The sequence below is a fragment of the Rhopalosiphum maidis genome, chromosome 3 (genome assembly GCF_003676215.2).
Source record: "Rhopalosiphum maidis isolate BTI-1 chromosome 3, ASM367621v3, whole genome shotgun sequence".
NCBI classification, from domain to species: Eukaryota; Metazoa; Arthropoda; class Insecta; order Hemiptera; family Aphididae; genus Rhopalosiphum; species Rhopalosiphum maidis.
In genome coordinates, this window is record NC_040879.1 from 6,784,891 (window position 1) to 6,797,463 (window position 12,573).

The following is a 12,573-nucleotide window of genomic DNA, read 5'->3' on the forward strand; positions in this document are numbered from 1 at the left end:
GCGTGACCCGAGCTCCGCGATTGGTCCGGCCGCAAGAGCGCCGACCGCCGCCGTGGCGGTGAGGGGGCAACGACGGCGGCGGCAGCACCAGGTGAACGACGCGCGTATACCGTGGCAGCCCCATCGGGAACCGCGCGCGCGGTGCACGGAACCGCCGCCGCCACCACCGCATCACCGGGCGCGCAACGGCCGGCCAGCGCACCACGAGCTCCGCCCCACGCCCGTCGAGGCGTTGGTCGCCGTAGTACCGCTTTCGGCCGACAGGGCGCATCACCGCCGCCGCCGCAGAACGACAGCGGCACCGGCAGCAGCACCAAACCGCGCATTACGGTGAACAGTTTACAGCGATCGGCCCGTACAATCACGTCGTCGTCGTCCTCGTAGTCGTCGTCGTCGTCGCCGCCGCCGCCGCCGCCTGTCGTTGTCGCGTTATATCTCGAGACGGTTATCGCGGTTCGATCGTTTTCACAACGCCGTAATATTAATAATATTTATTTTCGTATTTTCGTATTTTTATTTTTTGTTTGTTTGTTTCTATCGAGTACGCGAGAAAACAATAATTAAAATATCAAAACGATTTGACTGACACACAACGATAACTCCGTGTCGTCGTCGTCGCCGCCGCCGCCACCCACTCGACTGCGTACGACGCGACGCGTCCTCTGCCCTTTTCACACCGGCGCCACACGACCCGTCGTTTACGACACAATCAAAACCGCAGACGGCCCGAGACAGCTCCCGTCCGTCTGCCGCCGCGTCGTCAGCCGATGTCAACTGCAGCACGGCGCTGTAGTCACGACGCCGCCGTGGTCGGCAGCCGACGTCGCCGCCGCCGAATCTGTTCCGCCGCCGGTTCGCCCAGGACTACTGGTTGTAGTAGCCACCACCGCCGCCGCCGCTGTCGTTCCGACTGAACATCTGACCGACGACTGCAAACTGTACGGGGTGAGTCGTCTAGTAGTACACATCACGATCATAGGCCTATAATGATACCTCGCGCGCGTACATTATAACGACTTACAAGTTTGTGCACAGACTTAGTATACAAGTATTGAATTATGTAGTGAGTATGTATACGACGTGAGACGGATGTCGTCGGTCATGTAACGGCGCGTCGATCAAAAACTTGTTTACGTCTCGACGGTCATCGTCTCGTATACTACACAGTCGCTCTGTATAGGTTCTACAGTATGCATATCACACCCAAACAGAGACTTATATATTTACGCGTGTCATAATAACATTTCGTCGCGCACTGTACTTTAACCGACCCGTTGACATTCTGAAAAACATGACATACTCGTTTATGCAGTCATGACGGGGTTTCGTGTATATCATTCTCGCTGTTCCGTTATTGCTCGCGTTATTAATTTAAGACAATGATATCAGCTGCTCAAATTTCTTGCAAGATTTAACGAATTTTTATGTTATATGCGATACATTTTTGGGGCGGTTGAACCTATCTAATAAAATAATAATACATAGAGTACAATTAATTATTATGTTAAAAAATTATTACTAGTTGGTTTTCTAGAGCTGCACGATGTTTGAATCATCAGGCAAAGAGTATCGGTTTACCGAGTGTTAGGATATCTAAAATTTGCAGACTACAGCTACAAACTAATGCATAGTTTAATAATTCGATGCAATTATATTTTCCGCTAATGTCTATATTAATTAATCACCTTATTAATCATTATTATAAAAAATAAAATTACGATTTAACACTCATAACTGGTTGTTATTTTGAGTGGTCCACCGAGATTTTCTTATTAGTAACTCGCCCCGGCCGGTTCAATCCGAGCTTGATCGGGAACCGACGTGATGGTGTCAATGTGTTATAACTCATAATATACACAATGTATTTTTAACAAACTTTTTAAATTAATATTTCTGATGTTTCTCTAGTGCCTATCAATCATATTGTTTAATATTATAGGTATAACGGGTATATAATATAAAACATGCATAGGTACCTAGGTGTACCTCTCGTATTTACAAATACTTAACATATTAACTGTCAATTGATAATAATAAGTTATAATATTCAGATATTAACACGTGAACAGATATTGTTTAGATTTTTTAAATTTATTTTATATTTCACATAATATAGGATACATGTAGGACGTATATAGCCGTATGGCGTATAGATTTATATTATAATTTAGCATAATAAGGGAAACGTGTTATTGTCCGGTTTATTTTAAGGCTTTTTCCCTATCGACTATTATTTATTATTATACGACTTTGCGACGAAGCAATGACTTTAGCGAAATAATTTACGACGATAAAACAGTTCGGTCGATAATGTATGAAAATGTGTTTTCAAAACTTTATTCCAGTTTCATTAATTCGGCGCAATGTGCAACAATGATCATTATTTCATATATAATTGTTATGAAACATCATCCCCAAGTTTTGCGATTTGTATATAATATTAGCATAGAAATAAACCCAAAATAAAATTTTTCTTTTACTTTACAACATTATTAGTCATTGTCATGGTATAATGCTTAAAAAAATTAGATGCTCAAGTACATACTGGTACAATAATAATATAAAGATAGTTATACCTAAACGATAATAAAAATATTAATTAAGTACGTTTCGTACTGATAATTTTGATAACTGATGATATTATAATATTGGCTTGTGATCTATTTCGATGTTTTATTTATGATAGACGATGATAACATAATATTTATATATTTTTAAATGTTTGTTATTATATACAAACTGTAAATATATTTTGTGCTCTTGTTATAAGCGTATCTATATGACGTGCGGTAATATTATACAGTCAGTACATTTTGTATTGTGAGAATTTAAAATTAAACATAATTTTACACCGTTCAGATTCCCGGCGGAAAATTGCAATTAGCTTTTAATGTGGCCGCCGTATTTATACTCTGTGGTTTTAGCTGCTTATCTGTAGAAGCGCGTGCCATCAGAAGTCAACGACACTAACGGAAGTAATTCACGATAAGAATATTTCTGCTGCTGCTGTTATAGTTAGCCTTGCAACCAGCAGCAGGTATGGCAAAACCGCGTCTGACCGGATGCATCGTAAAAAAAAAATGTAAACAATTAATAAAATCTAAAAAATAACATTAATTATCGCCTATCGACCTGTATGTAATAATAATAAGCATAAACAATCGTCGTTCGTTGTTGTCCGCCGCCGTTGTGAATTCCGCTATAATATTATATCACGATACCACGACCGCATCCGACGACGACAATGTTTCCGCCCCACAAGTCTATAATAGTAATCATTTTGCAAGTAAATAGTAAGATTCTATTATATTAAAGTCGTATAATTAACGGTGGTAACAGCAGTGGTTTCCAATTTTTTCTATACGCGATAAGTTTGTTTTCACGACTATAGTTTCAATCTAGTTGGATTGACGTTTGACAAAACAAACTCGATTGGAAGAAAAAATAAACCAAGGAAAATTGTCTGAAATCAGTCATAAATATATTTGACGAGTGACTTTTCTATTTACTCTCTTTGCACCGTTACGTTTGTCATCTATTTTCGCGTTACGTCTACATAGGCGCCGTATTAACAGATTTATCAAAGTATATAAAATAAATCAAGAATCTACCTAGTTACAGCTATAAAGTTAATATATTAGGTATTTGATCATTATTAAAATTACTTCAACCAGAGAATATTCAAAAAATGTTTACAGTATTAGTTATATTAGGTACGATAAAATACTAATTGTTAGGCATATTATTATCTATATAACTTTCATATTGAAGCCGAAACAAGTTTTGGAGTACAATACATTTGCACGATGTATGAACTTGATCTTAAATTTATGATCTTAGTATGTTTCAACGTTTCATCGAGACAAAAATCGTGTGACGGTGCCAAAAAAGTATCTATATTGTTAATAATAAGTTCTATTTTGCATTACAATAATCACGGTTTCCAAAGCTATATTATCTTATTTTTATCTTATTTAAATTGTTGTTTAGACACCACAAGAACTCTATATAGATAGGCAGACATATTATGATGTAAACGTTTTTTTTTTTTCCATAAAATAATATACATCATCACACCTCGGCCATTACATTTTCTGACGGGTTTTGTCTGTCGTCGTTAATGAATATCGATGGAAATACGAGCGACGGACGTTGCTCGCGGCGAATAATTTATAATCTCTGCAACGGTGGTGGCGTCTGATCGAACTTGCCGTGTTCGTGTTGTTCCCCTCGACGTTACAAGTGTTTGTGTCGCGTTCAAATAGTTTGATTGTTGGCACGTTAATAAATGTTATATACTGTCGTTGCGGTGTTCGAGCGTAGGTAGTTGAGATTGCGGGCCTAAATTATCTCGAAAGACTACGGTGACCGATAACGACTACGCCGCCGCCACGTGAGGTAGAACATAATAATACGGCAGTGTACGTTGTGTTGTAGCCGATTGAGGGGAGAGAGGGGAGGGGGGGTGATAGACGAGTGTTTCGAAACGACGGCGCGGGACCGTGCAATGTATATATATTTATATATATCGATGTTGTCACTTGTCGCGTGTAGTACATTCGCGTCGAGTCTTGTGATGGTCGTCGATGGGGCACCGCTAATAACGACACGTCGTTCGTACAACCGCTGTCTTCCCGTCTTCTATGATAATATTATAATATTATAATAAATCACGACTGTTTCATTAATATCGTCGAAGTTCGAACGTCACATTCTTTGATAACTTCCCGATGTAATATATTATATACATATTCATATACATACAGCTGCCGATATCCGTGAACTTCGCGACGTGTAATGTTGTAAGTGTTAATTAATTTTTAATTCTATTTATATATATTTTTTTTTTATCTCGACCGTTATAAATTGCTATTATTATTATTATTATTATTATTATATATTGTATTAACGACGACGGTTTTTTTCGTCTCTAATTCTGTCCCCCTCTACGCGTGAAAATCAACCCTTTCCGAACCGCCTCCCCACACGTCGTATGCGTACGTCCCTTTTATACGCTGCTGCGTTCTAGCGCGCGGCGCAGGTAAAAAAAAAATAAGGGTTACTCCGACGAGTGTGTGCGTATACCTACCATTCTGCCCGGGTCGCGATAATTTATGCGTGATGCGTATTATACTCACGAGCTGTACGCGACGAATGAACGCGTCGGGGTTGTGCTACGAAAATCTCTAGGGGAGGGGGGACTCGGCGTTTCGCAGCTTTTGTGCGCACAATAAACAACACAACGAGGACAACGGGACAATAATAATAACTTTTTCCTCACAGCTGACATCAATAGGCAGGCTATAACCCTGTACATAGAAACGTATATGACTTTATGTGTTTTGTATAGTATCTGTACATTTTCGGATTATCACAGTTCAGAACCGTATAGCTACTGCTCATATTTATATTATATTATGGTCTCGTTTTAAATTTTCTATTTCATTATTTTCCGAATTAATATTATATACGCTGCGTCCCTCTACATATGCATATATAATGTATGATACTACTATATGGTACCTATGTATTGTTTTTAATTTGTTAATATTATGGATAGTAAACTTATATATATATATATATATAATAATAATAACAATAAACGCCTTCTCGTTGCTTGACACTGATAAAAGATGCAACGTTTACGAAACGCTAGCAAAAATAATTATATTGCCTTTAATTAATAACCGACAATATCATAATGTACGTAGTGATATGAAATATGCCTAGTGCCTACCATACATTACGATAAATTGTTTTTTGCACTCGACAACGGTGCATCATAATAATTTTTGGCCGTTTTGATGGTATATAGGTAATAGTCGCTCTGCGGCGTTGTGGATACCATATAGTATAATAATATTTATAGACACATACCTACTAGCGTATAATAGTGTATAGAAAAAACCGAAACGTGCCCCCGCGGGTTCCATGCGTGACGGTAAATATATTTTGACGACGACTGCCTGCGCGGTGGCGGCGAACATAAAATATAATATTGACCGTGTACAATATAACGCGCGCCCGAACCGTTACCGCCGGCTCGTTTCGCTCGGGCCCGCGCCGATAACAATATATTATATTATTATGTATGACGCGCGCGCGTTCGACAAGAAGTTACACACGCGCGTTTTCCCCCGCGATGCCGATCATCACGTCATATATTATATATTATATAATATATATATATATATATGTATTATACTGCAGTCGATATAATATTATGTGTATAATGCGCAAACCCATTGTTGGCGCGTAAATGGCAGCTGCTTAGAAGGCTAATTTTTTTTTTCCAAAACTAGGGGGCCGGTGTTAGTAAAAAAACCCGAAACGAAACAATAACAACGACAATAGCCGCTCCGATACGACGAGCACACACAATAAGGGAAAATTTCCCCTCTCGCGCCCGGTCTCCCTACCACCCCGCCGCCGCACGGGTTCGCGCAGTCAGTCGACTCGATGATGGCGGCGGCATCGTGATGGCGGACGCCTCGACGGCGGTATAGGCATAAGTACGTCTGCAAGAGCGCTGGCGATATAATATATAATATGATATTATCGAAATTATATATTATATATGTATATATTATGTGAAATATCACGGGCGCGCGGGGTTGTTAAAATTCGTGTTTCTACGTTTTCTGAAACAAAAACTCCGTTTTAAACGACGAAAACCTGTTTAAAAAACAAAGCAAAAAAATAAATAAATACCCTGGGCGGTACCTTTTATTATGTATACTCACAGTATATATATATATATATATGCGGAAAAAAATATTATAATCGCGTTGCTCGCATCACCGCGCGCCGTTCGCCGTGAAGTCGGTCTCCCGTTTTTTCTTCTTATTATTATTCATCACGTTCGACTGCCCGTGGTTATCGAGCAAATACTCGTGTATCTATAAAAATATATTGTTCACTGCAGCTGGCAGCAGGTAGGTATATATATATATATATATATATATACGATTGCGAAATTACGAGCACAAGCACAAAGCTTATTGCAATGTTTTCAGAGTTTTTCCCCTCTTTTGTATCGTATACACCGAGAAACCGTGGAACATTTAAGTAGGACCGCTTTCACGGTTGTATATTATTATATTATATTCCGCACCCGTTCGCCGCGTTCATCATTTATTGATGGAGTAAAATGTACAAGAAACGCGGCTCCCGAAACTCGGGTAAGGAAATCCTCTCGTCTGTGATTCGCGGACGAGGGCATCGCGGAGTCATTTTAATGGAAAGTATACACGAAGCTTTACAGCCAGGTATAGCTCTGGACTACACGGTTCACGCTGAGGTGCTTTATTATTCTATGATTATATATATTTCATTTACACGCGTCCGATATATAATCGCAACTATCTACCTTACAGACGTCATCTGTTAAAAATCGATTATACAATTATCTTTTACCCGTACGGATCGTATATAATATAATGCCTATAAATAATTACGTCTTCGGTGTAAAAATATTGTAAAAAACTGATAAACATGATAAATTAAATATATTGCTGAGTATGCGGTTTTGGTCTTTAGGTTTTAGTGCCAATATTTTAGTGCAGCTTATGATAATGGTATCTAATTTTGCATAATACAAACAATACGTTATAAAAAAGGTACTAAGATATTCGCACAAACTATGAACTATAGGTTTCTGACTATCCGCGATTAATAAACATAAAGGCTTTACAGTAAATATATAGACTATATAGACCTAAACATATTATAATTTTTACACTCTGCCAATGTTGACAGCAGTTATTACTTTTTCGTAACTGCAAAGTGAATGTGAAACAATAATATCTGAAATCAAATCCAATGGTTGGTTTTATTTTAAACAAGGTATTTTACAATAAATATAGGTATGACTATGTGATAGGTACATGATATAATATAAAACTCTATAGCGATGATGAGGTTTTTTAAAAATATATTTCTTCAATCCACAACGGTCGTCGTCGCCAATAACTGTTTGTCGGGATATACTTCGTATGAAAAAAATTCACGTTATCGGAGTTTGATAACAATCGTATTTTCCGTGTTTGCTGTCCTCTCGAAAGTTATAGGTAAAATGCTCGAGCTACCGCGATAAACCGCATTGACACTCGAGTCACTATCGAAAACACCGAGCATTGTTAAAATCGATTGTTGACACATCACACACATATATACTATATAAAACACTCGAATAGCCTACGATTTTCCAATCGAATATAGTATATATGTATATTATGTAAATGAAGGTAATTATAAAATAAGTCTAATTCATATCTAACATATTATTTAATAAAACAATATACAATATTATGTACATTATATAAAACCTATATCTATTCCGTAGCGTTTTTTTTTTTATTATTTAACAAGAGTTTTTATAGGTTTGATATAGGTTTGATCTTTAATATTAAAGTGAACATTTAAAAAAAAAGAAACTCTTTAAGCTTTTGAAATACGCGACGTATTGATAAATTATTTTGTATTTTTTTAAAAGATTTTAGCAAATATCTGTATGTTTTCTTTACGAACCCATACAGATAAAGATCATCAAATTAATCTTAAAATTTCTACACCGGAAACGTGTAACAGTATTAGAAAAAAAACAGTATAAAAGAACCCTTTTCGTCCCCAGAACACAAAACGCCTCGCCAAATCGTTTCTGATTGCATTGATGTACCACCTAATAATAGATATGACATTTATGTCACCGCAGGTGAGGGCGATCTCGCACCGCGAACAACAAAAACGCGTGACACGCCTGCAATAGTCGGACACCGGAATCTTATTGTACATCATAATACAGGCGGAAAACGCGCGCGCGCGCGTTAAAATCAAATAAAAATCTCTTTATTATTATTATTTTTTCTTTCCAAAAATGCGTTCCGAGAAGGTCCACGCCGGTGACAGGTACTCGCTGTATATATACGCGCAGGACAATGCCCGCCGAGTCGCCTCGGTGAATTTGTAGTGTTTTTTCGTGATAATAACGAGTACACAGTGTTCCCTAGATATATAGCGGCAGCGATGTGTACTCTACGCGTACGTGTATATTATAGAGCCGTCCTCGCAGCACCCGCCCCCTCGTCGACGATTTTATTTTTCATCTCGTACAACAACCGCGACGATGATGTACATTCGACACATCGGACCGCGGCAACACCCCACCGCCAAACGTTTCGGACTGAGCAAATATATAACCGCTGTATGCTGTGTGCACACAATCGACACCGGAACACGCGTTATTGTAATAACGTACGCACGCCATTTATAATAATAAGAAATATATGTATTACAATATCGAGTAGCCGACAACGTGGGCGCCTACGCGTATACGTGTAATTATATTTATATTATTATTGCTGCAGCTATCGTCGAGTCCTACAGCTTAACGACGATAGTAATTATTGCTATACGATGATGGTGGTGTCGTGTTGTCCACTCGCCGGCGGTCTGCTCGGGTTTGTAGTGCGTGCACCTGTATTACTACATCGCCATCATCATTATAATATTATGTATTAATAATTACTATTATATCGTGATGTGCATTAACGGACTTTATATATATATATATAAATTATACTCATCGTATAATTATTATTATTGTACACGATAATCGCACGACACTCGACCGCGACCGCTCTCATTGACGTCATCGTACAGCGATTGACGTACGTGTTTATTGTATTATAATATACCTGCACGGGCGCTGTTATTATATTATAATATACGATATTATACAACGATTCGACGAGTGCTGCAAAGTGGTGTACCCGTACGATATATATATATATATATTATAGTTTGTGTAGTACCAATATAACAGTTGTAAATCTAGTAGTAGGTATATAGTAATAATAGTAAGTATATAGCGTGTAATGCCTACATAATCTCCGCGTGCCCATATAGCTGTAGCACGAGTACTTGACTTTTGTACTCAACGGTTTTTATGTCTACGCGACGGTCTACCCACTGCCTGCGGACGCGCGTCGTCTCGCGTCTACAGAGCGCTGCAAGTGTAATAAATACGCGTGTAATAGTATCATAGGTATCGTCGGTTGATCGTGGTATAGTGATAATATATATATATATACGGTATCGAGACGCGGTGAGTCGACAAATCCCAAATACGCGGGCGCGCGCGCGTGTGTGATGTACAGGTCTCTTATGGTTTTTTTGATTATTATCGCGATGGCGCAGATGAAATTCGATTATATCGTCTGCGCGCGTCCATTATCGCTCGGCGTAAAAAACCGCGTTTCGGGGCCCTCCTCATTGCTTATATATACTGCATATTATATAGAATCTATGCATCGGAATAACGTATATACAAATACTAACAGTTTTTTTTTATTTTTGTTCTGTTACAGGTGTCATCGACATCTTATGTGGCCAAATAGCCTGTCATCTGGGTAAGCTTTATGTGATTATTGTTATTGTACAGTCGTGTTAAATATTATTTTTTCTGTCCGCGCATATTGTGTGCGTGCGCGTCAACAATATCGTATGTATACACACGAAAAACGTACCCCTAAACACGGACTTATATACCTATCATATGCACGTCTACTGCTCGGGGTGCCGTACAGAGTACCCACCAACCGTATTAATTATAATATGTATATTCGTTATCACGCGTTGTAATATTCTTCATTGTTTTACGCGTGCGAGTTTGGCGACGATATCGGTGGCAAGTGCGACACTCGCGACGCGGTCGGTTTGGCGCTGTCCGTAAGTATACATGACTTCATTGAATATAAGCGTTGGTATATGTATTATGTGTATCGTCGATTGTTCGGTCTTGTTTAGCACATATACGACGTAATAACGCGGAATCCGGTGTATTATATCATAATATATAATATTATTATATACCGTGTAGTGTAGTACAAACGTTTACCTCCCATTGACCATTGTGCTGCACGCGATATAATAATAACAACAATAATAATTATTATTATGGTCGGCGGTGACCATATAATAAGAAGAGCTGCAGTGCGTATCAAACCTAAGGGCGGTTGTATGTATGAGTTTTTTCCCCTCCGTGCGTATATAGCCGTGACGACATTTTCGTTGTAAACATTCGATTTTTAAATTTTTCCCGTTGTGTCTCAAGATTATTCTCTCCAAAATCCGGTACCGACGCGCTCTTGTTATTTTACTGTAGCAGTGGTAATGTGTTATTATACATCCGCCATTGTCGGTAACGTATATAATAAAATATACAATATTATTATTATTGATCGTATGTAAAAGACGCATTTCGTTCAAACCTGAGTGTTTTTCAAATAATAATAATAATAATAATAATGATAATACATTTACCAATAATAATAATAATAATAATAATAATAATAAACGTAAACTCGGGTTTATTGTCATTCGTCTTGCTGGTACGTGCCCTGTACAAAAAAAACCGTCGTTAGAGATTCGGACGATCGGTCCTTTTTACAACAATAATATAACAATATAATATATTATAATATAGTGTGACAATGAAAATGCCACGCCACTAGGTCTAGGACCCAAGCCATCCCAACAGTACAATCTTAATATCATATCGCGTACCTACATTTATGTTATAATAACATGTTTGTGTACTGCAGCAGACTGTACGACGACAACTCATAAAATAAATATCATAAGTAACATTTACTAGGAACGAGTCAAAGAGAATCTGAGATTCCCGATTTTTGAACCCATTTAATTTAGTTCCGTGTTTGTCGGGACTTCATAAACCGCATTCATTTTGTATAATCGTTATAGGACCTTTACTTTCTTGGAAATTCGGTACTTCAAAACATTATTATAATATTGAAGTCGTCGAAGAAAAGCCATTTAATGGCTACAATTAAAACGAAAATAAAACTAAAAAAATCTTAAGAGGACGCGTAGAAGTCGGTATTTTACGTTTAATTTTGTGTATGTGAGTTGTGATTATAGTTGTTTTAGTATTTTACTTGCTTAAAAATTAAAATATCGTGAAAAACCGTCGAGAGGTGACAAATAGTGTCCTCACCTTTAAGTTTGACCATGAGTCAATTCGCCCTAATATAATATTAAAGCTAACAATCCGAAATCGGTTTTACTGAATGCATATTTGGTATATAGAACCTCTAGTTGGTAACTATGTTTCTTAAGTCGGAGACAACACGTACGGGTATAGTGTCCTCTTAATAAGGTGCTATTATGTAATGACTCCTAAACTATATTAAGCTTTTTAATTGTTTTATTGAGACGATTATGTTCTATGACCATAATCTTTCAAGACGGAATTATGGTATTAATTATTGTTGTCTGCGTTGTCGGGATAGACAGACAAATTTAAAGAACTAGCTGCTGACCTCGTGATATCTGATTATTTTTCGTGTACGTAAAAGATATATCGTAACGTCAATATTTATTTAAAAAAACGGCTTTATCGATTTTATTCGGTTTCCGAGAACCGTTGAAAAGATATCTGAAGAAAATAAAACGCTTTAACGTCGTAGCAACACAGAAAGATTTAATAGAAGAATTAAAAGTAACTTTTTGCACACTACAGTTTCAGTGTTCAATTCGTACGATCTGGATCCG

General features: G+C 37.9%; 1 protein-coding gene across 4 annotated transcripts in view; it reads left to right on the forward strand.

Moving 5' to 3' along the window:
* Positions 1-357: 357 nt before the first annotated feature.
* Positions 358-12,573, forward strand: part of LOC113559776 (homeobox protein OTX1-like) — a 37,395-nt gene continuing 25,179 nt past the window's right edge. Inside the window, exons 1-2 of one of the 4 annotated variants that reach the window (XM_026965528.1) lie at positions 358-938; positions 10,368-10,409. In XM_026965528.1, coding sequence (XP_026821329.1) covers positions 10,384-10,409 — 26 coding nt within the window. In that variant the 5' untranslated portion in view covers positions 358-938; positions 10,368-10,383. Of the gene's footprint in view, positions 946-4,617; positions 4,803-10,367; positions 10,410-12,573 lie in introns of those variants that run through there. The other 3 variants (XM_026965527.1, XM_026965526.1, XM_026965529.1) reach the window with 3 other exon arrangements.